Source organism: Leopardus geoffroyi, chromosome A3, assembly GCF_018350155.1.
Source record: "Leopardus geoffroyi isolate Oge1 chromosome A3, O.geoffroyi_Oge1_pat1.0, whole genome shotgun sequence".
NCBI lineage: Eukaryota > Metazoa > Chordata > Mammalia > Carnivora > Felidae > Leopardus > Leopardus geoffroyi.
Genome location: NC_059336.1, coordinates 29,641,584 through 29,669,536, shown reverse-complemented (window position 1 = coordinate 29,669,536; position 27,953 = coordinate 29,641,584). Strand labels below are relative to the sequence as shown.

At 51.0% G+C, this 27,953-nt stretch overlaps 2 protein-coding genes across 6 annotated transcripts; one reads left to right on the top strand and one right to left on the bottom strand.

Annotated features, from left to right (window-relative positions):
- Window positions 1-1,243: 1,243 nt before the first annotated feature.
- VPS16 (VPS16 core subunit of CORVET and HOPS complexes) lies at window positions 1,244-22,301 on the bottom strand. Of its 3 annotated transcripts, none has more exons than XM_045445104.1 (24): window positions 22,129-22,269; window positions 7,944-8,032; window positions 7,620-7,717; window positions 7,410-7,538; window positions 7,186-7,330; window positions 6,945-7,060; window positions 6,725-6,847; window positions 6,540-6,595; window positions 6,099-6,188; window positions 5,898-5,992; window positions 5,720-5,796; window positions 5,135-5,266; window positions 4,875-5,002; window positions 4,704-4,739; window positions 4,406-4,514; window positions 4,103-4,237; window positions 3,899-4,007; window positions 3,710-3,807; window positions 3,519-3,626; window positions 3,125-3,202; window positions 2,601-2,770; window positions 2,422-2,518; window positions 1,653-1,756; window positions 1,244-1,536 (listed from the first exon to the last, which is right to left on the bottom strand). In XM_045445104.1, exons 1-24 carry the CDS (start codon window positions 22,179-22,181, stop codon window positions 1,392-1,394), a joined length of 2,520 nt encoding a protein of 839 aa, XP_045301060.1. In that variant the 5' UTR covers window positions 22,182-22,269; the 3' UTR covers window positions 1,244-1,391. The 3 variants fall into 3 exon arrangements, with proteins under 3 accessions (XP_045301060.1, XP_045301059.1, XP_045301061.1); XM_045445105.1 differs by having other exon boundaries at window positions 1,420-1,536; window positions 1,633-1,756; window positions 22,129-22,301; XM_045445103.1 differs by having other exon boundaries at window positions 4,875-5,266; window positions 22,129-22,301.
- Window positions 21,764-27,474, top strand: PCED1A (PC-esterase domain containing 1A). 3 transcript variants are annotated; one of them, XM_045445108.1, is made up of 8 exons: window positions 21,764-22,090; window positions 23,037-23,181; window positions 23,704-23,783; window positions 23,948-24,186; window positions 24,289-24,439; window positions 24,558-24,804; window positions 26,468-26,743; window positions 27,086-27,474. In XM_045445108.1, the coding sequence occupies exons 2-8, from the start codon at window positions 23,058-23,060 to the stop codon at window positions 27,331-27,333; spliced, it is 1,365 nt and encodes a 454-aa protein (XP_045301064.1). In that variant the 5' UTR covers window positions 21,764-22,090; window positions 23,037-23,057; the 3' UTR covers window positions 27,334-27,474. The 3 variants fall into 3 exon arrangements, with proteins under 3 accessions (XP_045301064.1, XP_045301063.1, XP_045301062.1); XM_045445107.1 differs by lacking the exon at window positions 21,764-22,090 and adding an exon at window positions 22,351-22,744 and having other exon boundaries at window positions 22,930-23,181; XM_045445106.1 differs by lacking the exon at window positions 21,764-22,090 and adding an exon at window positions 22,634-22,744.
- Window positions 27,475-27,953: the final 479 nt, after the last annotated feature.

Genomic DNA, 27,953 nt, shown 5'->3' with positions numbered 1-27,953 from the left:
CAATGTCAGGTCACCCCAGCCTTTGAGTCTTCCAGCTCATGTCCCAAATATTGTGAAGCAGAAACGACTGTTCTATCCTGTCCAAATTCTTGCCCCAAGTAATAAGTGGTGAGCATAACAAATGGCCGCTTTGTAGTGTGATTTATATCCCCTTGGAAGATATTCAAACTTACATTTTTTACAAATCATATGGAGGGAAAAGAAGAAAAAGAAACACCTTACCAGGCTCTGAGTCACTCTTTTCAAGCACTCAATTCAAGTCAGCTCTAGGGGTGTTAAGGAGGGAAAGCCAGAAACTCCAGTGAGACCTGCCCTCCCTCTGGGCTTTGGTCTCCTTCTTTGTCTTTCTCCTAGACTAAGGGCGCAACAAGAGGAAAAGGAAATGCCCTCAGTGTTGGGTGGGTGCACAAGGGCATGAAGCCAAGGTAACTGGAGTGCAAACTGGAGGCCAGAGATGGGGTCTGGAGGGCCAAGAAGGGCTCCTACTGATGGGGATGAAGCTTCTATTTTGGGTAGGGGAGAGTCAGGGGACTCCAGTTTGTGGTTCTTCCTTGGCAGAATTGAGATCTTCCGTCCTTCTTTTTCTTCAGCCCAGAGACCACTCAGGAGTTGCTCACCACGGGGAGGTGGGCAGGTTTGTGGAAGCTTCTCCTCTAACCCTTGAACACGCCAGCCACACACTTATCAGTCCTCCAACCCTTACTGTAGTGCAGACGGGGGCCTTGCCTCAGACTCCTCTGCTCAGAGGGACTGATTTTAGTCATCCTTCCTCTGTCACCACAATAGCCAAGGAGAAGCCCTGAGACCCCCAAAAGCACAACCTGGTTTCAGATCCCAGTTTTGCCACATACTCACTGTTACCAAACCTCCTCGGTCCGCAATTTCCTCTTCTGTAAAAGGGGGTGATGTTACCTATCTCATAGGGCGGTCTTGTGGAATAAAGGAAATAGCAATGGTGAAGTGTTTGGCATGGTTCTTATGTGTATGTGTATAACGCTTTTCAGTGTGGCTCTTGATGAGCTGCTGCTTGAGTTTTGCACAGTCCCCTGTAAGCTTCCTAAGGGCTGTGAGCTTGAGGGGGGCTTCCTTCTGTAACAGTGGAGAGGGGCAAGTCTCTCGTAAATGTTGCTGAGCAGCTCCCCCTTCAGCCCCAAACTAATCAAACACATAAGAGTTCTGCTGAGGCACCTGGATGGTTCTGCCTCCAGCATGCTTTTGCTTAGGCTGGACTGCACATGACAAACACTCTAAAATGTCCCAACTTTATTTACATCCAGACCCCTGGCTCCAACCCCACCCCAGCTCCTCAGCTTAGCTCTGGGGGAGAAGCTGGATGCGCAGTGACGCTTCGGCCAAGGCTACAGCTCAAGGAGATGTGTGGGGTGAGCCCCTCACTTCTTCTGGGCTTGTGCCCTAGCCCGCTGAATTTTGTCGGCTGTGGCCCCATCTGTGGCTCCAGTGCAGTGGGATAATACAAGGCTCAGCTCTGCTTCGTTCCTGTGCTCGATGGCCACATCTGCGGCCTGAGCCACATCCCTGTGGTTGTGAGCAGGAGAGGAGATGGTGTCGGTCTGCCCAAGGGCACAAACCATGCCCCTCATCAGCCCACTGGCTCAGCCACCCAGCACCCACAGGGCTCTCAGATGACACACCCAACGAGAAGCAAGGCCTTGACCTTCTGCTCCGGACCCACACGGGAGGCATACTTCTTGGCCTCATATTTGTTGTGTTGCTTCATGCAGATCTCAACAAAGGGCTTAAGAGAGGAAGGGGTGGAAGGAGAAGGTATGTCAGATCCTCTCTCTTATGAGCAAAAGTCCAAAGGGCACACTGCCCCTATGCATTTCATATATCCTTCAGTATATATAACCCCATCCCACCCCCTCCCTGACATGTGCAACAGTTGTGATCTCAACATTCTCAGGGCAGAAACCACCTAAACCACAGATCTGTTAGTGCCTTGAGGCTCCACCATCTGCTGCCACCCTCTCACAATAGAAGTCTCTTGACTTCTCGGGGCCTGTGTTCTCTCTCATGGCTGCCCTTATCCCACCTACTGATCCACTTGCCACAGAAAACAAACCTCCTCGGTGTCCTCCAACTGCCTCCTGCACATGCCCTCCCAGTGCCCCTCCACCCCCTACTCAAACAAGACCTTCCTCTTTAGGCACATGGTGTGGGCTGTGGGCCTCCTTGGAGAAACCAGCTCATTCCTTCTCTCACCAACATCTGCGGCCTAACTCAGCCTGCTCTCCCACAGATCTGGCCCACAAGTGTGCAGACACGGGAAGCACCTGCTAACTACGTGGGACAGCTGAACAGATGCATGAATGGGCTATCTGCCTGCCTATCTCTGGGCCTGGTTCTCTCCCCAGGACTACCCTGCCTGAAGGTGGGGCACAGGGACGGCCCGTGTCTCACCAGGTAGCCAATGGGTGATTTCTTGCTCTTTGAAAACTTCTCTAGCTCCTCCCAGTCTTCCAGATCGGCCAGGGCAGTCAGCTTCAGCCACCAGAGCCTGCGGGGAAGCTGGGCTTGGAGGTATTGCAGGATGGGCAGGTGGTCCCAGGACCCATCTGCAGCCGGCTGCCCTAACCCACCTCTTGTCAGGAATGCGGAAGTCACGTGCCAGCTGCTCTGCACGCTTGTTGTGGCCTCCAAGGATGAGGGTAGTGACCGTGTCGTGTAGAGACAAGTCCAGGAACCGGCCCCCCAACTCATCTTCTAGGCGTCTCTGCAGCCGTAGGAGCCTCATTTGATCCTCTGTGGCCTGGGATGGAGATGGGGAGGAGGAAAGACCAGGAGAAAGGAGGAAAGGGGGTTCTTAGAAAAGAGGAATGAGGGGAGCCTGGGTGGCTCAGTTGGTTAAGCATCCGACTCATGATTTTGGTTCAGCTCATGATCTCACAGTTCAGAGGCTGAGCCCTGCATCAGCCTCTGCGCTGGCAGTGCGGAGCCTGCTGGGGAGTCTCTGTTTCTCTCTCTGCCCCTCCCCTGCTGGCACAGGCTCCCCCTCTCCCTCTCTCTATGAAAAACAAATAAACATAGAAAGAAAGAAAGAAAAAGAAAGAAAGAAAGAAAGAAAGAAAGAAAGAAAGAAAGAAAGAAAGAAAGAAAGCCAAACCTTGGCTGCGAACTCGTTCTTGGCTTTGTAGAAGGCGTCAGCTGCTGTCTGCAAAGCTGCAACCCGCCCCTCGATACGCTACAGCCACAAGAAGGGAAGCCTGAGCTCACAGCACAAAGGAAATCAGCCATCCTCATTCGGGGTACACTTCTCTCCCCGGTCCCTGTGCCCAGGGTTGCCAGGGCCAGCCTTACCCTCTGGGTGCACCACTCTGGTGTCCCCAGGGGGGAGGCTAGCTCCTCTGGGACCAACCACCATCCTGGCCTCACGTCTTCCCAGAATCTCCCGCAGCAGAAGGACCAGATGGGGCATGTACCAGGAGGCCTAGATCCCTGGAGAAGGAACCTGACCGACAGCCCAGCCCACGGGCCCCACCCGGCCGTGGACCTCAGACCTCCTCTGCAGCATAGCTGGCTCGGATGTGGAAGCTGCCCAGCTCCTGGTGGTTGTCATCCTGATTGTAGAGGTCCTTCAGCGTCTCTAGCTCCTGATGTTTACAGAACTGGGGCCATGGACAGGCAGGCAGTCAGCAAGGCCAACTCAGGGGCTCAGGAGGTTCCAGCCCCATCCCTGCCCAGGGCGCACCTGTCGGTACAAACTCAGGGCCATGGGCTGGTTCCGAAGAGTCATGAAAAAATCTCCTCGATTTAGCTCATTCTTCAGGTGCAGCAACACCGTGAACACTAAAAGACAATAAGGTGATGTAGGGACTCCAGCCTGGCCCCTTGCTTAGCCCAGGGGCCCCAGCCTGGCCCTCCTCCAAACCCTGCTCACCCAGATCAGTGTCCCCACTCTCAATGGCCTTGCTCAGCGCCAGTTTGCTCCTCTTCATCTTTAGGAGAAGGGGTACCTGCTCCCCAGAGCGTGGCTCATACTCCAGCAGCTGTGGGGTGGGAAGAAAGGCACAGAGAGAAGGAGCTGGCCTGGTGGCCTCTAATACCAATGTCAGAGCATCTGGACAGGGCTGGGCGCCCACACCTTGATGGCCAGCTCTGTGCGGCCACAGCCATAGGCCCGCGCAGCAATGTCAGAGTAAGAGACGCCAGGCGTATCCCCCAGCTTCTGGTTAATGGCCCGAGCAACATCCTCGTCGGACACGTCCTTCTGTTGCACCTGCAGATAGAGGGAGTGGTCACACACACCTAGATCTCACCCTTCACCCTACACCCCCACTTGCCCTCTATCACGATCTACCCCTTCAGCTCTACACTTCATATTTCCTATACCTCACCAGGGCCTGGAATCCCCTAAATGCCCTTGAACCCCACCCTATATCCTCACCTTGTAGCAGGCCCAGTGGGCCAGGATCCTGCTGACGCCCTGCACTTCAGGAAGGCGCAGGTACTCACAAATCTGGATCGCCAGGGGGTAAAGCCTCCGCAACACAAGCCTGGCAGGCGAGGGGGTAAAGGGTACAAGAGTGAGGTGGGATAGAGAGGGCAGCCTGACCCCAGCCTGTAACTCAGGCCTCCCAGATCCCAGAGAAACGGGTGAGGAACAGTGACCACAAGAACCCAGCAGGGGCTGTGACGCCTGCCCACGTACAGCCCTCCTCCCAGAACCCTGGGGTTTGCTGTACCTGTCCAGCAGCACCTGGATGGTGAGCTGCTTATATCTGTAAATTACTTGGTTAAGGATCCAGCTGGGGGATAAGCCCTATTTGCCAAGGACTTTCAGGAAGCATCTTCAGTCCCTCCCCTTCGCCTACCACCACTGGCTGTAAACATCCTTGTAGCTGGCCTGAGGATACTGGCTATAAGTGAGGGGGATCCCGATGTGATAGTCCCGAATGGCATTGAGCACACGCAGGTCCTGACACATGCGCACGAAGCTGTCAGGTGGAAATCTGTCGAGGAAACACTTCCCAAAGGAGGCCGCCTGAGAAGAGCCAGAGGTCAAGAGAAGAGATCTTACCCCACACACACACCCCTCCTGCCAGCACACCCCCTGCCCAGCACCAGCCCCCCAGCCCAGCACCAGCCCCCCAGCAGCCCCGCTGTGCAGGCCAACCCTGAGCAGGCTCTTCTGCATGTCTGGCCGGTGCTCATGTCCCGCGGCCTCGATGCACTGCTGCACGGCCTGGGTCAGCTGCCCCAGCTCCTGGATCTCCCGTAGGTACTCATCTGCCTTCTGGCTCTCTTTCTGGGGGGTGGGGGAAGGGTACCAGGGATGGAGTGCCATGACAGAGAACACCCCGTGTCTGGTCCCCCGTCCCTCTGGACTGTGCTTCACATGGGCTGGTCTGGAGGGGCTGCAGAGGCCAAAGCCCAAACCCCTTCAGCCCGCAGTCCACCTGAGGTGCCCATACCTCCCCCCTGTATCAGCCCACAACTGCCAGCGAGGGGCCCGGATAGTAACCCTAACTTGGGCCTGGGCTGAGGTGAGTAAGGGCTCCCTGCGCCTCCCCATCACCACACGGAGGACACTTCAGTGCACCTGAGCGGACTCTCTCCAGCCCAGTGTCCGGCCTGGACTCTTCTCTTGACAAGTGGCACCTGGCTGAGTCCACCATGCCCAGCCAGGGGCACAGGGCTGAGCCAATTAAGAAAGGAAAGGAGAACATCCTGGGGCCCAGGGAGAAGCCCAGGGCTTTACCTCATACTCCTTCTGGGCCTCCAACAACAGCGCTCCAGGGGCCATCGAGGCAATTTTGAAGATCTCCTCGCTGGCCACTAGGGGAGGGAGATGGTGCGGGTTAGTGGGGCAGGGAATCCTCAGCACTCGATGACCTGATCCTGCCCTGGGTCACATGGTGCCCTTGTGAGGGCCTCACCTGGAACCTCATGTAGGAACTCGTGGGTGCTACGAGAGAAGATGCGGACCCCATCCAGCTCAGGAACCAAATAGGAGTCTTCGTCCAGCACAAACCTGAGCTTGGTCAAGGTTCCCAAGAGCATCCAGAAATGGGGCGAGGCAGGTGAACCTCCCTCTCCTTCCCTCCCACCCCCGTCCCCAGGCAGTCCTCCAAGGATACTGGATGCTCTCGGGCGCATCACCCACCACCATTAGCCGCCTCTCCCAGGCCACCACAACGGCCCTCTCTTTGCTGCGAGGGCGGCTGCACCTGTGGGCAGCATCACGCACATCTGGGACACACAGGACACCGCCAGCCAGCACAGCCACATCTCCCATTCTCCCACATCACTGCTTACACCACTTTGCCTTGGTAGAGCCCTGCACATACGTGCTACTCCTTATCCCGTTCTCTGATTGACATCTGCTTCCCTCTCCCCCTGTGCTGTCAGCTCCCAGGGGCATCTGGGGCCCACAGCGGGGGCAGGGGTTTCCCTCAAGTATGCAGTGGCAGAGAAGACAAGATGCGAGCTCCACCTGGCATGGCCAGTGGACAGGATGAATCCAGGTGTTCCAGGAAACGAGGCTGTGCCCACCCCCAGCATAACACCCCCATCCTCACCAGACCATCTGCTTCGGGGGGGCCCGGATGTTACAGTTGAACTCACACAGCTTCTCCTGAAAGGGCACAGGGAACACCATGGCCTTGTCTCAGTAGTTGCCAGTCTGGTTAAAAAGCCCCACCCCTGCCCCTAACAGATCGCTCCTGGACAAGGCACGGTGCCCTGTGTCATCCCAGGATCACACCTTGAGTGATGCTGTCCCCATCCAGATGTAGCCTGTGTCCGTGAAGAGTGCCAGGTGTCGGTAGGTGAAGGAGACAGCCATCTGCAGGAAGCTGCTCACTCCTGGCGCCAGGCCAAAGGGTGTCTGGGGCAGGCCGGGGGGGACACCAGATGTTGATTTCTCCGAGCTTCCCCCCTGCCTCCCTCACCCCTTCCATTTCACTCCCACCCGGGGCCCTCACCACTGCGGAGCAAGCGGACTGGTCCAGGAGGTAAAGATCAGGCCCCACAGCCAGAAGAATGTGTGCAACTCGGTCCTGGCAGAGGGCGGTCCAGCATGAAGGTGCACCCTGCAGACCTGTGGCCGGGGAAGAGGACGGCTTCAGGACGACCAGAGCCCACAGCCTCCGCCTCTGTTGGCCCCACAGTCTGGAGGCACATCTGTGGGCACTGAATGGCTGTATCGGGGATGTCAGGGCTCACCTGGCACCTCTGGCATCCGGCGGAGTTTGAGGTCACTGACATTGGCACTGAGAATAAAGTGGTGGGCCCCGGTGAGGATGGCCACCCCTGAACCAAACTCAGTATGGAAGATCCGGGCATCCAGAACCCGGTTCTGGAGCACCTCCTGGGGAGAGGGGCCGAGGGTTGAGGGGGCCACAGAGTCACGGACTGCATCCCTTTCCCCGGCCCCCTGTGGCCCCTACATTGCCCATGCTGAACTGTCTCCGGAAGTCACCGTGAAGCCCGTATACCAGCACTCCACCATCCTCCTGCACGCAGAGCAGCTCCTCTTCAGCTGACCAGCCTAGGGACACCACAGGCCCACTCTTCCACTGCAGAGGAGAGGGAGGTTCCTGAGGCTGTCCTTGGGGCACAGACCCAGCCGAGCCCCAAGGTGGGTCAGGCATGCTCACCAGCAGACTGGCCAGAGGCAAGCCGGAAGCAGAATAGATCTCAAGCACTGGCCGTACGCTGGCAGCCTTCTCCTTCCGCCACGGGTTCCTCAACAGTGCTGTCGTTTACGAAGAGATTTTCTGTCCAGGTCCCCAGGCCCACCCCATATGAAGCAGGCTTCAGGAGAACCACAATTTAAAGCATCTCAGTAGGGGGTGAGAGGTGGGGGGGAATCGGAGTGGCACACATCGGCAAGAACCACCCGACAGCAAGGCCCCCAAGAATCATGGACCTTGAGTCCACCCTATTGTCCCGGAGCAGGCAGTGGCAGACGGGTGACATACCAATGGGGCCCCCGTAGGGCGCAGCAGCTACCAGGCAATCCCTGAGTTCCTCCTTCAGGTCCCAGTCCATGCTGTACAGCTCATATTTCCTGCCCGTGCAGAGGCAAGCAGAGATTAGCCTCCTCATGACCCTGCCTCCAGATGGGAGTGAGCCCCAGAAGAACCCCTAAAACCTCCATTTGCCCTTCACAAGGCAGCCGAGGCCCCCCACAGGTGGGAGAGGGTGATGACCAGAAACATCTAGGGCCGCTGACCACTAGTTGCGTAGGGACGGCAGGTGAGGGAGCAGACAGTGTTGGCAGTGCAGGATGTGGTTCTCCTGTCCGAGGATGGCAGGAGCTCCTGGCACAGGAGGCTGGCTGTGCAGCCAATATCCAGGTAGGACTAGGTAGGTACAAACTAAGGTAGGGCCAGGGTGGGGTGGGCTGGCTTTGGGCCTGCATCAGCAGGAAATAAGACCCTCTGAGAGGGTCTCTCAGGGCAGGCAGACTTTCCTCTATGTCTGGTTCTTAACACCAAATCAGGTTGTGGGCTTTATAGCCAGGGGTCCAGCTCAACACCTGCTGATAATGAACTCCGTTTTAGAGGCAGTGAGTTAGCAGTAGCTGAGAGAAATCCAGGAAGAGCTCTTCGGTGAGTCCAGAGCTGGGGACAGAGTCCTGGGTAGATGTCAATCTCTGAACGCTCAGCTTATGCAAGGTAACAAAAATCACAAGCCCGCATGAGATGGATGCAATCTGAGACATGTGGGTCTCCAAGAGAGTGCACACTGTGTGAAGACAGCGTGGGACACCTGACACATGCCATCATTTGATGGCTCAAGGTGGAGACATGGGGACAGAGAAGGAACGGGCACTATCCCAGAAAACCAAGAGAAAGCAGTATTTAAGGGGAGTGTTTCCTCCAGTATCATTTAAGGAGTCGTCCTGGTAAGAATCAGAAAGATGCCTACCATTACCTTCTATTTGACATTCTTTTGGGGGTTCTAGCCAAAATAATTTAAGAAAAAAAAGAGAGAAGTTTTTATTTTGGAGAAGGAGTGAGTTTGCTCTATTCACAAATAATGTGATTGTCTACTTAGAAAATCCAAAGCAGGACGCTTGGGTGGCTCAGTTGGTTAAGCATCTGACTTCGGCTCAGGTCATGATCTCCCAGTTCATGAGTTCGAGTTCCGCATCAGATGACTCGAGCTCCGCTTCAGGTGAACACAAGCCCCACCTCAGGTAAAAAACGAGCCCGGCTTTGGGTGAGTCATGCTTCTCTCTCTCTGTCTCTCTCTCTTCCAGCCCCCCTGTCTCTCTCTGCCCCTCATGGGATTCTCTCTCTCTCTCTCTCTCTCTCTCTGCCCCTCAATCACTTGTGCCCTCTCTCTCTCAAAGAAAGAAAGAAAGAAAGAAAGAAAGAAAGAAAGAAAGAAAGAAAGAAAGAAAGAAAGAAAATCCAAAGCAGTCTATGGGAGAATGAACAAAAGAGCTCAGTACGGCAATCAACAAAAACCTACATATTTTCTATACCAATAACTTTTCTATACTATAGCAAGAATCAATTAGAAATATAACTCTAAAAGATCCTAATCATGACAGCAATAAAATGACGATAGGCAAGAATAAACCTAACAAACATTTTTACAAAATAAAATCATAGGGGGGGAAAAAGAGAGGCAAACCAGGAAATAATACTCCTAACTACAGAGGACAAACTTAGGGTTACTGGAGGGGAGGTGGGCAGGGGGATGGGTTAAATAGGTGGTGGGCATTACAGAGGCCACTTCTGTGATGAGCACCAGGTGTTGTGTGTAAGTGATCAATCACTAAATTCTACATCTGAAACTAACATTACACTGTATGTTAATGAACTGTAATTTAAATAAAAATTTGAAAGAAAAAAATTCAAAGGACACAGAAGACATGAAGAAACATCCCAAAATGATCTATGAGTACACAAGAATTCCAATAAAAATTCTCCCAATTGGGGGGGTGGTTACTAGAAGAGCAAACTGATTCCAAAACTCATTTGCAGAAAAAAAAAATATCTTAAACAGAAAATGTTGGAAAATATCTAAAAATATTTTGAAAATAAAACAACAGATATATACCAAATATCAAATACAGTATATAAAACTAAAGTTGATTAAAACTGTTGTTTTGGCACAGGAATGAGCAAATAGATTGATGGAAGAGAAAAGAGTCCAGAAAAAGAACTGGGAATTGAGCATTACTAGCGATGGCATTTCAAATTGTTGCAAATTGATACTTGAAATGAGACAATGGGCCATATGGAAAGAATTTCCATGAACGTTATTTCATTACTTAATCTCTACAATAAAATATTTTCCAGATGGAATTCAAACTTTGAATGTTAAAAAAAAATAAAGCCGTATCAGAACAAATCTTGGCTATTTTCACATTCTCAAAATAGAAACAATTTCTAAGCATGATACATAACCCAGAAGTCACAAAAAAAGAACAACAAATGAGTCTAAATAAAAATGGACTTCTGTAAACTTCTATATAAAAAGGGGTAAAACAATACATGTGCTTTGTATTTGCTTCCATTTGAAAAAAAAGATTCTGGAAAGATTTCTAAGAATCTAGTAACTGGTTACTGGTAGGTGACGGGGTGGAATCCAGTTGAATAGGGACAGGGATGGGAAAGGGACTTTGAGTTTTTAAATCACTTGAATGGTTATTTATTAAAATGATTAACATTAAAAAACTTTCATAGATTTAAAAAAATCCACTGAAGACAAACTATGAAGACAAACAATGATAAGGGATTTTCTTTTTTTTTTTTTTTTTTTTTTTTCAACGTTTATTTATTTTTGGGACAGAGAGAGACAGAGCATGAACGGGGGAGGGGCAGAGAGAGAGGGAGACACAGAATCGGAAACAGGCTCCAGGCTCTGAGCCATCAGCCCAGAGCCCGACGCGGGGCTCGAACTCACGGACCGCGAGATCGTGACCTGGCTGAAGTCGGACGCTTAACCGACTGCGCCACCCAGGCGCCCCAATGATAAGGGATTTTCAAAAATGTCTGTGACACATGTGGAAAAGAGGTACTTTTCTTAAAAATACAAAAGGCTCTGAGTCATTTTCAAAAATGAACATAAAACCAAAAGAAAATAAAAATGGTCAAGAGCTATAATCATACTATTTTATGTGAAAATATTTAAAAACTAAACACAAAAACCTTGAGAAAATATGAGCTAATATTTTTATAATGTGAACTATGGCAAAGTCTTTCAGAGCAAGACAGAAAACCTAGAAATTATCAAGGGAAAAAATGATAGATTTTATTACATAAAAATTAAAATTCTGTATATTGGGTGGCTCAGTCGGTTAAGCGTCCGACTTCAACTCAGGTCATGATCTCACGGTCCGTGGGTTCGAGCCTCGCGTCGGGCTCTGTGCTGACAGCTCAGAGCCTGGAGCCTGTTTTGGATTCTGTGTCTCCCTCTCTCTCTGCCTCTCTTCAGCTCACACTCTCTCTCTCTCTCTCTCTCTCTCTCTCTCTCTCTCTCAAAAAAAAAAAATAAATAAACTTAAAAAAAATTCTGTATATTAAAAATATGTAAGAGTCAAGTGACCTTTTAGTTCTCCCCCAAATCCTAGAAAAACCCCCTTCAGTACAGTGCCAGTTAAATAAACTATGGGATGCCCATTCTGGGGAATATTATGTGGCCATTAATAAGCTGAGTCTGTGTACTGACATGAATGATTTCTAGATGTCCTGTTAAATACCAACAAAAGGTGCAGCTCAGTAGGAACCATGTTAACCCATTTATTTTATACAAAAACTGAGCACATACTTTTGACAAGCATATTTACATATAATTACATGTAGGTGTGTAAACACATGGAAAAATGCTCAGAGACATGGAGCTGAATTCAGCCAGAGATAGTGGGTACCTGTGGGGAGGGTGGTGAATGAAGGAGGGATGTTGGGGGGCTGCCAACTTTTAGACTTTTGCATTATTTGAATTTTTGATAACCCATGTGCATTTTTTGACATTTTGTTACTAAAAATCATTCCATGAAAATCTGATGGGAAAATAGATGTTCACACAGACCTACCATGCCAGTTATCAATTTACTGCCACTTAGCTCCAAAATCACCCTCCGACACTGTTCTGTCTCACAGACAGCGTGTCTTTATGCATTTCTCCTCCACAGTGTGATCTTAACCTTTCTCAGTAGAGGGCGCTTGGAGGGATGCAGAACAGGCTCTCCTGACTGCTTCCAGTTGGAGTTCACCCGGAATCACCTTCCCGTGGCTCCCTGGTCCAGACACCACACTCCTAGACTCCTGCCCATACCAGGCTCTACTTCCTCTGCTGCCAAGATGCCTGCCTGTCCACTGGCTACCCTGCCTGTGCCCTTGTGTTTCCACTGACCCCCTCCGCACACCTGTGCACCCAACCACTGCTTGTGGCTCAGCTTACAGACACCATGTGCTCCCGGCTGCCTCCCTGCACCATTACCACCATTCCATTCCATGCCCACCCCCTTGGCCACCAGCCGCAGCTCACCTGTGTCCCCTACCTTCTGAACTCCAGAGGGCTGCTTCTTGCTTGCCCAGCAACTGGGGACCAGCTGTGGTCCGGGCAAACCAGTGAACTTTACTCTCCAGTGAGCTGCAATTTTTATTTTCTCCAGCAAGATCTGAATTCCAGCCTGGGGAGGGGATTCCCTTCCAAGTTTGTCATCCTTTGGGTACTCTCCCTCAGCCCTGGGTGATTCACACAAAACTTTCTTTTACCTTATACTTACTCTTTTATCAGTTTAATATTTCTTCATGTTTATTTTATTAAACTCTCTTAGTTTAAGTCTCCCAACTGGACCCAAACTGCTATAAACCTGGTGCAGGGAGTGGTGGCAGAAGACAGACTCCTAAAGATGCGATTTGGGGATTGGTTTGGTTGTGTGCTTGGGCTTGAGGGCAGTGCTGAGCTCCCCGGAAAAGGGAAACAAATGCTAGTCACCTACTGCATGAAGTGGCACCACAATTAATCAAGCCTGCGGTTTACTGTGGTGAAATGCCAAGTCAAACATGCACCTTGGGGTGACTTCTGGGCCCGAATGTATGGCAGTAATGGTGATTGTAAGGGCTGGGGATTGGGACAGATTATTTTGAGTGCACTTGGACATTTACAAAGAGAAGATGACAAGTTTGGGCTCATTAACTTTCAGCTCAAGTCATGGTCTGAGAAGCAGAAAGCTTCCATTACAGCCCTAACAGAATCTCTTCTTTCTTGTGGCCACACAGCCTCTTACTGCTAAAAATCAAACACAAAATTTAATTGTGTGGGTTGTTAAATCACCAACATACCATTTCTCGTGTGAGAATTAATGGCTCTTATGAGGAAAAGAATTGGATCCTGAAACCTGCAAACAATGGAAGTAGGTTGCCTTCCTGTGTCCAAGGAGACTAGCCTTTGGCTGCTTGAAAACCCTATGATAACCTCACTTGGGGTAGATGTCTTGGGAGCCTCCCTACCCAAGGCTGACCTGGCCTAACACTACTGTTGAGTGGCTAATTTCTCTGCCAATAGCAGAGACTAATATCTGATCCCAATATGGCACCATTCCTGGGGGGACCAGCCTGCAAGCTGATTATGTATGACTTTGCAAGGGAGGGGGTGGCCATCAGCAGTCGAACCCACTGGTCAATCAACTTCCCTCAGAGTGGACAATCTGATGTAATGATGCCTCCAGATTTCATGCAGCATAAACACCACAGCATCACCCATGAAATGTTTCTGTCCAAAATGTTCAACCTGAATCTATTCAAGCCTCTAGATCTACAACACAGTTTCAGGAAATTCAGACTACAATAGATTATACAGTTCAAGTTCAAAGGCACCACAAAGAAGTAATGGGACAAATCCAGATAAAACCAATGGTCTATTAAACAAGTCAATGTCATGAAAAACAAAAGGTAAGGGTGGGAGTGGGGATAACAATAGTCAAGTTTATGAAAGACTTAATTAAGACAGGTAAGCAAATGAGTAATTCTAGTTTAAGCCTTAATTTGAACTGGTTATAAAAAGACACTTTGGGGGCACGTGGGTGGCTCAGTTGAGCATCCAACTTCGGCTCAGGTCATGATCTCGCAGTTTGTGAGTTTGAGCCCCATGTTGGGCTCTGTGCTGACAGCTAGGAGCCTGGAGCCTGCTTTGGATTCTGTGTCTCCCTCTCTCTCTGCTCCTCCCCTACTCACATTCTGTCTCTGTCTCTCTCAAAAATAAAATAAAAACATTAAAAAAAATTTTTTTAATAAAAAAAAAATAAAAAGACACTTTGAAGACAATTGGGTAAGTCTGAGCAGGGACTGGTTGTTAGATGATTTTAAATGTCGGGGCGCCTGGGTGGCACAGTCGGTTAAGCGTCTGACTTCAGCCAGGTCACGATCTCGCCGTCCGTGAGTTCGAGCCCCGCGTCAGGCTCTGGGCTGATGGCTCAGAGCCTGGAGCCTGTTTCCGATTCTGTGTCTCCCTCTCTCTTTGCCCCTCCCCCGTTCATGCTCTGTCTCTCTCTGTCCCCAAAATAAATAAACGTTGAAAAAAAAAAATTAAATGTTAACTTTGTTAGGTGTGAAACAGTATTGCAGTTTCATAGAAAAGACTGCATTTTCGCAGGAAAAAAATTGTCATTTTTTAAAAAGTAATGCACATTGAAGTTATGTCTGTAACGTATTTTAAAATATAGCAGAAAAAGTATTTGATTGAAAAGATGTGCCTACGCATGCCTGGGGGGTTTAGTCAATTAAGTGTCTGACTTCAGCTCAGGTCATGATCTCACAGTTCATGAGTTTGAGCCCCGTGTCGGGTTCTGTGCTCACAGCTCAGAGCCTGGAGCCTATTTCAGATTCTGTGTCTCCATCTATCTCTACCCCTTCCTTGCTCACACTGTCTGTCTGTCTGTCTGTCTCTCAAATAAATGAATATTAAAAAGGGGTGAAGAGGGGCGCCTGGGTGGCGCAGTCGGTTAAGCGTCTGACTTCAGCCAGGTCACGATCTCGCGGTCCGTGAGTTCGAGCCCCGCGTCAGGCTCTGGGCTGATGGCTCAGAGCCTGGAGCCTGTTTCCGATTCTGTGTCTCCCTCTCTCTCTGCCCCTCCCCCGTTCATGCTCTCTCTCTCTCTGTCCCAAAAATAAATAAACGTTGAAAAAAAAAAATTAAAAAAAAAAAAAAAAGGGGTGAAGAGAAAATAGCAAACTGCTGATACTTATTGAAGCTAGGTGATGAGTACATGAAGATCCACTAAATTACTTTTACTACGCTTATGTATATTTGAACTTAAAAAAAAAAGTTTATTTATTTTGAGAGAGAGAGAGAGAGACAGCACAAGCATGGGAGAGGCAGAGAGAGGGAGGGAGACAGAATCCCAAGCAAGCTCCACCCTGCCAGCATGGAGCTGAATGGGGGGCTTGAACCTACCAACCATGAGACCATGACCTGAGCTGAAACCAAGAGTTGGACGCTTAACTGCTAAGCTACTCAGGTGACCATAAAATATTTAACTTCCAAATTGCTGAAGCAAATATTGTAACATAACAATTTTTAAGCCTAACTGATAGTGCTGGGTGTTCATTCTACTATTCTACTTTGTTGAACACTTGAAAATGTTCACAGTAAAAGGTTAAGGTGTATTTCCGAGAGAAGTGAAGATTCATCTCTAACCAGTGTTCCAGGGAGTAAAGTTCAGATGAGGCCTGAGATCTGTCCGCTGAAGTGACAGAATGTCACTAAGAATAGGGTGGTCTGGCCAGAGTGAATGGTCAGTGGGAAGAGAAAAAAACAGAACCAAATACAGATGGCAATCTTTAGACCTTTGGCTAGAGCAGCAAGAAGAAAGAAGGGGTGAGAAGGAGGGACCTGTGGAACGGGGGAGTTTATTTTTTGTCAGGATGGGGAGATACAGATCACATTTCTAGTACCCGCCCCAGAGATAATGGAGTAGGTTTGGCCACAGAAGCTCATTGTAGCCGGCATCTCAGGTGACCTTGATGCAGGGGGTCCTGGACAACAGCTGGAGAAGCCCTGTGGCTGAGGGAGGGCGTGGGTGGATGGTGCGTGGTTTCTGGGAAGGCAGGGAGACAGGCACATCTCCTCACTGGGTCAGGAAAGACAGCTGGCAGGTTTGGTAGGGGGAAGTCTTAGCCCTTCTATGTGACTTCCAGTTCTCTGGGAAGCACAAGGTGAAGTCAGCTGTTGGGCAGAGGGGCCAAGAAGACTATGATTTGCAATATTTCGAAATTATTTGAATCGTTGTGTAATCTTTTAAAAGGAAAAGTAGCGGAGCACCTGGGTGGCTAAGTCGGTTGAGTGTCCGACTTCGGTTCAGGTCATGATCTCGCGGCCCGTGGGTTCGAGCCCCATGTCGGGCTCTGTGCTGACAGCTCAGAGCCTGCTTTGAATTCTGTCTCTCTCTCTCTCTGCTCCTCCCCTGCTCATACTCTCTCTGTCTCAAAAAGAAATAAACATTAAAAAAAATTTTTTTTTAAGGAAAAGTAGAGCCCTTGTGATGAGTGTAGGCTGACCCCACATAAAAGGACTGCGAGGGCCCACTTGAGGCTGGTGGGCACAATTTGCAATAGTCCCACCCTGCCTGTCTGTGGCCTGCCTGGCAGCACTCAGTAGCTGGGCGCGGGTAGAGACGGTGAGTGGCTGGTGCACTGGGAGGTGCCCCTGTGCCAGGCAGATGCAGCCAAAGGACAAAGGAACAAAGTTGTTGGGGAAAAGGCAAGAAACTGAAATGACTGACTATGGCTGCACTCCAAGCTGGACAGGGAGGGGCATGTGTATAGAAGGGGGCTCTGCACATGATACAAAGAGAACAGAGGGTTCCTGGGATGGGGAGCCCGATGAGGTTGAAGGACAGGTGTATTAGGAGGTATCGGAGTATAGTGAAGACAGGAGCTCATGGTCACAGAGGGAGCTGCCTGAATTGAATGTTTCAGAGGGAAAGCAGTTCTGGAAGAACACAGGCGCCAGGTGGAGGGTGGCTAACGTAGATAAAGTCACTTGAGAAGAACTCATGGAACTATGAAGCCTGGTGGCCACTTAAGTCACCCTGGAAGGTCGCAAGAGCTGGGATGTCCAGGAAGCTGTCCAATCAGTCAGTGGGGGATGTGGTTCAGGAGGCTGGTGGCAGCACAGACCTAGCTGGGAAGAGGGCAGAGCCCCTCCACGGGGTACACGAATTAAGAGTCAGGGAGCGAAGAACAATAAAACATGGACCACCTCCCAAGGCTTTGAGGTGAAGAAGGCTTCTCAGGGACAGTCAGATGACTCAAGCTGTGCCTACAGGGTGGCATGGGGTATGGATAGGCAAGGTGAAAGGCAGCAGGGAGAGCGGCTTCTCAGAAGAGCCGAGGGGTATGGACTTTTATAAGGACAGCCACAGCCTTAACGAGGAAGGCCAGTCCCATATTTCTCCTCTATTCCCGGATTCCAGAAGTGGGAAATCTCAGCAGCAGTACACAGACCCTGGATTCTAATACCAGGAAATCACTGAACCTAGCAGCTCTTGCAGCCTCAGTTCCAGCCCCCTCCAGGAAACACTGAAGAAATCCCTGTGGCTGTGCAGCTGAACTCCTGGGAAGTTCCCAGTTCCAAGCACGGTCCGCCACAGTGTGGGAAGAGCCATTGTGTGAAAACAGATCATCCCCAGCCTTTGCCTCAAGGGTCCACGCAGGGCTACTGAACCACTGGGGAGGAAGGGGCACATCAAGTCTAGCCTTGGGGAACAACCTACTTATTCCAAAATCCTCAGGCCCGAAGGAGAGCCCACCATCACCCCTGAAATCCTTCGATTCCAATCTGCCTCAAAAATAAATACTACTAAAGAATTCTTGTACATTGTTGGAAATGTAAAATGGTGTAGCTGCCATGGAAAAAAGTATGAGAATTCCTCCCAAAAAAATAAACAGGATTACATGTAATCCAGCAGTTCCATTCAGTATCCAAAAGAACTGAGAACAGTCTCCAAGGGATACTTGCACACACATGTTCCTAGCAGCGTTATTCACAACAGCCACGAGGTGGAAGTAACAGAAACAGAAACAGAAAACAGAATGGTGGCGGGGCGCCTGGGTGGCTCAGTCGGCTGGGCATCGACTTCAGCTCAGGTCATGATCTCACAGTTCGTGGGTTCGAGCCCCGCGTCGGGCTCTGTGCTGACAGTGCAGAGCCTGGAGCCTGTTTCGGATTCTGTGTCTCCCTCTCTCTCTGCCCCACCCCTGTTCATACTCTGTCTCTGTCTCAAGAATAAATAAACATTAAAAAAAAAAAAAAAAAGAAAGAAAGAAAGAAATCAGAATGGTGGCTACCAGGGCTGGGGGAGGGGGAAAATGGGGAGTTATTGTTTAATGGTTATAGAGTTTCAATTTTGCAAGATGAAAAAGTTCTGGAGATTCATTGCACAACATGAATGTACTTACTACTACTGGAGTGTACCTTAGAATGGTTAAGGCAGGACATTTTATATTATGTATATTTAACCACAATTTTTAAAATCGTTTGTGTTTAGGGGCACCTGGCTCAGTTGGTACAGCATGCGACCCTTGATCTCGGGGGCGTAAGTTCAAGCCCCACATTGGGTGTAGAAATTACTTAAAGACAAAATCTTAAAAGTTCATGTTTACATGTTACACCCCCCCACCCCCCGCAATCCTACTAAAATAGTCAAGCCCTTTTCTAAGAAGAGTTTTAGGAGAACATAATGTATCTCGCCTCCTTTCTCTTACCATAAGGGATGTTTCTAAAGTACCTGATATACTGTGCCCCAAATCAAGCTAACCCTTTCCGCACAAAACTCACTCTTCCTTTCTCATTATCTTAAGCCAAAACCCCAATCATCCTCAATTCCTTGCTCTACCTCCTTCCTACTGAGTGCAACCTATCACAATCTCCTTTGATTTTGTCCCCTAAATATCTGATGCATCCCCTTTTCTCCATTTCTACCATACTGCCACCATCAACTTCTCCCTCGTCTATTCCTCCAGCCCCCTCACCAGTCTCCCTTGCCTCCATATTTGCTTGTCCCTTCTAACTTGTCCTCCCTAATGCCTCTAGAAGTCACACACACACACACACATACACACACACACACACACACACACACACACACACACACTCACCTGTGGCAATCCAGCCACACTGGCTCTCTGTTTAGACAATCGAGGGTGTCCTAGTCTTGTCTGCCTCAGGGCCTTTGTATATGCTCTTTTTCATCACAGTCCCTGCACTTACGTTTACTCATCCCCTGGATGGGGGAATTATATTTCCTTCAGAAAGTTTTCTTTACCTCTAACCTCCAGTCTATTCTATATACTCTCTTAGGACCCTGTATCTCTTCTTTATGGTGATTAAGATTAAACAAATACTAAGTCATTAATGGTTATCAACTATCTCTCCTGCTGGCTATAAGCTCCATGAGAGTAGACAGGGTCTGTCTTTTTATTGGTCACACTAAGACACTTTAGTGTCTTTTTATTTACACACAGCCTGGCAAAGGGTTGAGCAAAATTAATCAACGGGATCAATCCAAGTTTGGTTTTTAGGATAAAAATGGCTAAAATTCTGGAACTCCATAGGAACTAGTAACCACTCCCTCTCCTTGCATTCCCAAATTCAGTGAACTTTCCAAAACATTACTTCCAATGTAAAAGTATCCTATCCTGTAGAAAGGATTTGAAAGGCAATGTCTGCCACTTGTTTATCATTAATTCACTTACTGGAACATATCCTGGCATAAGGCTATGCACAAATATGAATAAAACCAAATAGTTGCATTTAAAACATTTCCACTCTGGGGGAGCCTGGCTGGTCAATTGCAAGAGTATGCGACTCTTGAACTCAGGGTCATGAGTTGGAGCCCCACATTGGGTGTAGAGGTTACTTAAGTAAACTTAAAAAAAAAAAATTTCCACTCTGGTGAAGCTAGAATATGCTGTTATATTTTTCTGTTAAAACAAGACAAAATAAAACAAAACAAAACAAAACCAAAGGAGTACCTGGGTGGCTTAGTCGGTTAAGCATCTGACTTTCACTCAGCTCATGGTCCCGGGGTTTGTGAGTTCGAGCCCAGAGTGAGGCTCTGTGCTGACAGCTCAGAGCCTGGAGCCTGCTTCCGATTCTGTGTCTCCCTCTCTCTCTGCCCCTCCCCCACTCCCGCTCATGCTCCTGCTTTCTCTCAAAAATAAATAAACATAAGAAAAAAAAACCCTATGCTTTAACACATTTAAAGACTGGATTCAAAGCCTGCCTCCACCACTTACTGGCTGGGTAACCTGTCTACCTAATCTCTCTGCATCTCAGTTTCCCCATCAGTAAGATGGGGCTAATGATAACTACCCCATGGGGTCATGAAACAAACAAGTTAATACATATCAGATACTTAACACAGTGTCTAGAACAGAGAATGGCTCAACATTCATTAGCAAAAGTCAAAGGCTTAGACCTTTACCCTTTCTGGCAGTACAGCACAAGTAAGGGGAGGCTAGCCAGACAGGTCATGTCTATGGCACATACTCAACAATTACATTCATTTAAAACTTTCCTGATGCATCAACAAGGCTAAGACTTTGTGTGATAAACAGGAGCTCTGTGGTAATGACGTCTTTTGTCTTCAGCATTCTCGGATTTAACAAACCTGTGTAGGCAATATGTATTTTCAAAACACACAACGTGTGTTTTCATACTTTTAAAAGGGTATGCTGTATGTGTAAACACTAAGTCGTATGGCTACTTCTGTCAAATGACATCCCTTCTCCACAAGAAAAAAACCAGTTGGAATCATTATTTCCTACTGACTTTACTGCTTCTTCATTAAGTTTCTGCATTTTTTTCACATCGTATATGCATATTTACAAGAGATAATAATTATAAATAAACAACAAAAGCAACCGAGCTCTAAAAATTGCCACAAAGCATTTGTCCATCTTGAAAGTGTTAAGAGCTAACATTTTGTGTTATCAAAAATTACTCTGAAAACTTTTAACATGTGAATAAAAATGGTATAGAGTTTCACTAACACAACAGGGTATTTTGTACTGAAATACAACCCCAGTGCAGTATCTTATGACCTTTAGGTGCAATCAAAAGTATTCTTAAAACTTTATGGGATTACTACACAGCAGGCATTGTCCTAAAAATGCATTGGACATAAAGAGATAAACATAGTCTTGGTCCTCAAGGAACTTAGTTTATACCATAAGAAACCTATGTAAATATTGCTCTACTGTACCATTCATAACAGAAGTAACACTGGGCCCTATGAAGGCCAAGAAAGTCAGCTGACTTAGGACTGGAAGAGCGACGGTTTCAGGAAGAAACCTTGAACCAAGTCCTGAAAGATGAGCAAGAATTCTCCGGTGAGATAAAGAGGGCAATGGTAGTACCCACAGAAGGAACTGAAAGCTGGTGCAAACATCGGGAAGCCATGAAACATGGCGGTGTTTTGGGGTCCTGCAATTCTGTGCAACTCGAATACAAGACTTGGGTAGGAGAGGAGCAAATGGAGCTGGAGACAAACAGAGGCTGACTTACAGATGTTCCAATAGAAGAAGTTTGTGTTTTAACCTACAGAGAAGGGACGCCATTGAAAAATCCTTATCAGGGTAATGATGCGACCGGTTTACACTTCATATCAATAGTTTAGGACTCTAGGACTTCCAGGAGAGGGTTACCCCTAACTGAGGGTCCTCACTCGCGCTGCTCCTGAATTCATAAACGACTTGCCCCCTTCTCCCAGCCTGGGTTTGCTGTTACCCCGCCCGCCAGCCGTGCGATCCCGCCTCCCGCGGAGCGCCCCTGTAGTCTGACTTTGGCAGCACTTCGCCGCAGGAGACTAAACACTCGCTGTCACCCGCAGGCCGCCTCCCTCAACGTGATCTGAGCATCCTTCCGGAGGCTGACAGATCGGGGCTTCAGCGTTAGACGCTGCTCTACTTCTGTGACCGCCGTGCTTGCCTCAGTTTCCTTCCTGGATCCGGGGAAGGCCCGGCCCCTTGGCCATTAGGCGGCTGTGCGTTAAGTGGTGGACGCCGGGGGAGAGCCGGCGAGGGGCGGACCCCAGCGCCCACAGTGACGGGGGCGCGCGCCGCCGGCTCCGCCCGAAGACTCTAGTCGGCGGGCCAGCGGGGTAAGCCGGACCGCGTGCGGGAGGGCGGGGGGTCTCACCGGTAAAAGGCAGAGTCCCCGAGCGGGTTCCAGTTCGCCGTGTAGCAGTCCATGGCTGGTGCAAGCGGCTGCTGGGCAGCGCAAAGGAGACACCCGCCGGGCGCGGGCTCCGGGCCGGCACTTCCGCTTCCGCCCGTCCGGGTCACGTGGTGAGGCTGCCGCCACGGCCATCACCACTGTGGGCAACTTGCGCTCGGCCGCCGCCGCGCCCCCGCCCACACCCGGGCCTCGTGCCCGCCCGGGTGGGCCCGGCCCTGGCTCCTGCTCTCCGCCGCGGCTACCCACGCCGCCTCCTTGTCCCTTCGGGCGCTGGGGGTCGCGCAGGGCGGGACATGGGTGACCGGAAGTGGAAGCTGTGAACGTCGCCGCCCGGGGCGCCGAAGCTCCAGGCGCCGTCGGGGCCGCCGCGACGCACGCATGGAGAGCGCTGAGCTCTGGGCTGCGCACCGACGGCTAACCGGGACGCACGGGTTCTGCCGGGCGCGGGCTGTGCAGAACCGACCGGCCTCTCAGGGCGCGGGAACATGAGGCTAGGCCCAGAGCCCTCAGTGGGCGAGGCGCGCGGTGTGCGGGCCTGCCCCGGTCGCGGGTGAACGGTGCAGAGCCCCGGGACTCGGTAATTGGCACGAACGGGCGCGCGCATGCGCGGGGCGGCGGCGGGCACGTGGCGGGGCTCAGGGCGGCGCCGCGCGGGAAGTGCCTCGGTGCCCAGGCCAGAGACCCCCTGACTCCGGTACCAAGTGTCACCGAGGCACGCGCCACCATGAGTCCCCCTCTGCCGCCGCCACCTCTCCCCTGTAGCCCTGAGCAGCCCTGGAGGGGCCGGCGCAGCTCTCGTTTAGCGGGCCCTGGGCCCGACCTGTCCTGAGTCCCCACGCGCGCCGCGGCTTAGTGGCCTCTCCCCGCAGCCCGTCATTGGCAGCGGCGGCATGGTCTTCTGTCTGGACAACGAGCAGCCACGCCTCCCGCTGCGAAGCGCCATGGTCCACTTCCAGGCCTCAGAAGTCCAGCAGCTGCTACACAACAAGTTCGTGGTCATCTTGGGGGACTCAAGTGAGTGCCCTTCTAGGTTCACACTACCCAGCCTCACACCTTCAGTCTGTTTCCTATGACTGGACCCATTGTCTCCATCCCAAATTTCTTTCTACCCTTAGCCTGTTCCAGGCCAGTAGGTTTTCTTTTATTTTCCCACACACCATCCACAGGTGTCCCGACAGATGTAGCCTGTCAAATTTTTGACCCCGTCCTTGTTCAGCATTTTTTTTCCCCTGACAGTCCCCCATGGGACTCCTTGTGTGGGAGCAGTAGATTGTGTTGTCCCTCTCCTGGTATCCTGGGACTACTTATCTCTGCCAGGTGATCTTGGGTCGCTGTGTACTAAGTTGAGGGTGGTGCGTGGCCAGAAGGCGGAGGTAATACAGGATTTTTTTAACCTTACCTTTTCTCCTATCTCTGTTAACACTCCACAGAGGTAGTGGTGGGCAGCCCTAACCTTGGGAAGATGAGGCCTAGACTTAGGAGGAGCTAGGGTGGGGTGAGGCCTGACTTAGCCTCAGGATCTCTGTCTCCCTGCAGTCCAGCGGTCTGTGTACAAGGACCTAGTGCTCTTGCTCCAGAGGGACTCCCTGCTCACAGCTGCTCAGCTGAAAGCCAAGGTGAGGGAAGCTCGATAGTCATGCCAGTGGTGGGTGGGCACAGACCCTGGCCTGGCAGGGTCTTCCTCTCTGGCCTGGGTCTGACCAGCTGGGTTGGGGGGGCACAGACCCTGGCCTGGCAGGGTCTTCCTCCCTGGCCTGGGTCTGACCAGCTGGGTTGGCAGGGGGAGCTGAGCTTTGAACAGGACCAACTGGTGGCTGGGGGTCAGCTGGGCGAACTGCACAACGGGACACAGTACCGGGAGGTCCGCCAGTTCTGCTCGGGTTCTGGCCACCACCTTGTGCGCTTCTACTTCCTCACCCGCGTTTACTCCGAGTACCTCGAGGGCGTCCTGGAGGAGCTGACATACGGGCCTGCCCCGGACCTGGTGATCATCAACTCCTGCCTCTGGGATCTCTCCAGGTTGGGGCAGCGGGGAGAGGGAAATACTGGTTGGGGGTGGAGGTGTGGCTCAGAGGCTCTCCACCCTCTGCCCTCGCCCACCCTGCGTGTGCCGTCCAACAGGTATGGCCGCTGCTCAATGGAGAGCTACCGAGAGAACCTGGAGCGGGTGTTTGTGCGCATGGACCAGGTGTTGCCAGACTCTTGCCTGCTGGTGTGGAACATGGCAATGCCCTTGGGGGAGCGCGTCACTGGGGGTTTCCTTCTGCCAGAGGCAAGTGACCGGGGCCCTTCAGGTTGGGGGAGGAGGCAGCCGACTGGTAGATAGAGGGCCTTCCCTCCCCGACCCTGCTTCATTGTGTGGCTCTTAGATGCTACGCTTTCTTACTCAGCTCCAGCCCCTGGCAGGGTCTCTGCGGCGGGATGTGGTTGAAGGGAACTTCTACAGCGCAACGCTGGCCGGGGACCACTGCTTTGATGTCCTGGACCTCCACTTTCATTTCCGGCATGCAGTACAGCACCGTCACCGAGACGGTGTCCACTGGGACCAGCATGCCCACCGCCACCTCTCACACTTGCTTCTGACCCACGTGGCCGACGCCTGGGGTGTGGAGCTGCCCCAGCGTGACTATCCTTCTGGTGAGCCCTACCACAGAGGGTAGGATAGTGATGCAGGATAGGGTTCACAGAGCACAGGGCTCAGAAACAGAACAGGACAGAGGTCCTCGGGGGGGAGTAGGGACCTCTTGAAGGACTGTTGTGGCCCCTGAGTGCTCGTTCCTCATCCCGTGGGGAGAGTGAGATCACAGGAGCAACATCCTGATAGGAGCTTTGGTTCTGTACGGTCTAGCATGTAGAAATCTCTGTGTAGGTGAACGAGCTTATATAACCTTTGAGCACGTAAGGTAGCGGGTCAAAAGACCCCTATCCTACAGGTGAATAGGAAAGAAATGAGGGTGTTTCTAGCTAGGCATGGGGGTGGGGGATGGAAAGACAGAAGTGGAGGAAGGGTAATCATGCAGTGTGGCAGAAGCAAAGAAGCTCCTCAGTTGGTGTCACCAGCCTCTCAGTTCCTGCCTGCTCTTCAAAGGGGGCATGGTGGCTGATTGTTTCCATGTCTGCATTCCCCCTGGATCATGTCCTCAAAGAGCAAGGTTCCTGCCGTGTTGCCAGCTCATCCCTTTTGGCTCCAGCGTCTAGGACGATTGTGTACATAGCACCTACAGAATTGTGTTTGTTGATTTGGGGGCACGAGTCATATTAGAAGGCTGTTTGTAGCAGCACTATAGGGTGTGAGGGCAGAGAGAGACCAGGAATGTCACAGAGGTGAACTTCTAGGACTTGGTAGCCAGGAGTTGGAGCCCTTGGGAGGTGAATTAGGAATTTGATTACATAATGGTTCAGTTTCCTTGTTTTTTAGATGAGAAGAACTAATCCTCAGCAAAGAGAGGGATGCTCTAAAGGTTGTAAGGCTAGTTTGTGGTGGCTCAGGTCTTCCGAACCCGGTTTGGAGCTCCAGAAATAGAAATGTGAAAAGGAAGAGTTGGGTGGGAGGATGTGATTGGTGAGTCTGGTGCAAGCAGACCTCTGAGATACTGGGGAAATGTGCAGTAGATCTGGAGTAGTGCAGGGCCCGGCTGAGCGCATGAGTGTGGACCGTGAAAGGAGAGAGCAGATCGGGGGCCATGCTGTAGAAGGGAAGAGGGGCTGCTGGAGGAAACAAAAGGAAAAGAGAGCAGAGGCACTTTCAGGGAGGACAGAGGCTATTGGCTGTGTCACGTGACTGTCAGGAAAAGAGGAAGTGGTTGCTTGTAGTCAGAAAAGTGCTGAAGGTGTGGAGTTGGGTTAAGAGGCAGAAGCAATTGATGAGGGAATGGAAAATGGTCAAAATACCCCTTTTGGACATTTGGGAGGCATGGGACTGCTGGGACAGGAGAATGACAGGAAGAGCTCACGTTGTCCAGAAGGAAGACCTCTTAAGCTCATTTATTGGTCTGTGGGGAGAAGCTGGGAGAGGAAAAAGTTACAGACACAGGAGCTGGGCATACAAAGGAAGAAGGCTCTAGAGGGGAGCAGGAAGTCAGAGCAAAGGCAGATCTGTGACTTTGAGAAAGGTAAGGAAGAAGGACTGTACTCTGGACTTGGCCTGAAATGAGAGGGAATGAGGAAGACTGGGTAGGAAGCAGAGGGTGCTTTCACCTGGTGGCCCTGTTTTCCGAGAGGAGGGAAGAGAAGTGTGGACAGCCAGATTTCAGGGCGAACTGGCTCTCAGGCCTAAAACAAACAACCATCCCATTCCTAGACCCATGGATTGAGGACTGGCCAGAGCCGGATCATCCGTTCCAGGGGAGCCATGGGCAGCCCCCAGACTTCGGGGAGCAGCTGTGTTTGCCCCCACCCCAGCCTTCTCCTCTGCCCCCTCCCATACCTTTCCCCTACCCCATTCCTCAGCCCTCACCGCCTCCCCTGTTTCCACCCCTGCCCCAGGACACCCCCTTTTTCCCAGGCCAGCCCTTCCCAGCCCATGAATTCTTCAGTTATAATTCAACAGAAGACTTCTCGATGTCACCCCACTTAGGTAGGTGCCTCCGTGGCCTCCCTTCACACCTCTCCCAGGTTCCCCATGCACCTTCCCCAGCCTAGCCTTTTGTGCCCAGGTGGGCTGAGGAGATGGGTAGCTCCTTGTGCCCCCAGGACTGGGTTCAGTCACTGCTGGGTCTAGAACAGCGTCTGTAGACTCATTAATCCATTGATTGTCACAATTTGCTGGTTTGGAGGTAGGGGAAGGGGTATTGCCATTTTGCAGATGGGGAAACAAAAGCCTCAAGAAGCTCACCCTGGAGGATCAGAGCTGCCTGAAGGCAGAGCTGGCCTCACCTTGGCCACAAGCCCACTCTGATCATGACTGGTTCTTTTGTAGGATGTGGCCCTGGAGTGAACTTTGTGCCTGGCCCCCTGCCACCTCCAGTCCCTGGCCCTGTCCCCCATGGTCAGCACCGGGGCCCAGTGGTCCACCGGGGGATGCCACGCTGTGCTCCCAGCAGCCCCTACCATGTGCCGAGGATGGGGGGGCCCTGCAGACAGCGGCTCAGACACTCAGACAGACTGATCCACACAAACAAACTGGACAGACAGCCTCCTGCCCATTCGGGGACATGGCCTGGGTAGACTGGATCTTGGGCTGGGGCTGGATGTGCCGATGGCCCTGCAGGGCCTGCTTGCCACCCCCGGTGCTGGGTCAGGGTGTCTGTTATGCCTGACATTGTTCTTGTCCATTGCTGTCACTAAATAAAGGCGTGGAAGAACAGAGTGGCATCTTCCTGTGTGAGGGAATGGGTCTCCCAAACCAGGATCTCAAGGGTTGGTGAGCTGCCTCTGGATCCTCTCCAACCTTGGACCTTTCACCTCTCACCTCATACTATTTAAAAATCATCGAATGTCTTCTTGCTATCTCACACACTCATTTCCACCCTTACCAGAACACAGGTGTGCTTAAAGATCCTGGAGGGGTCTCCTGTTGTCAGCTGCTGTTTGGGATTGGAAAATAACAAGGGCTGAGTTGCAATTGTCAATATTAGGAATTTTGGATGTGGCTAGTTCTCACCCATATTTCCCAGTCTTAATGCCTTCAGCATTCGTTTATCTCTGAGCACATACACGTCCCTCAGTTATCTGCACAATTCTTGGCACAGAGTAGACGCTCATTAAGTGGTTCGAACTGTTAAACGAGAAGCTTCCAGACTCCAGTGGAAGGCTGATTAGAAATCCGTTACTTAATAGACATATTG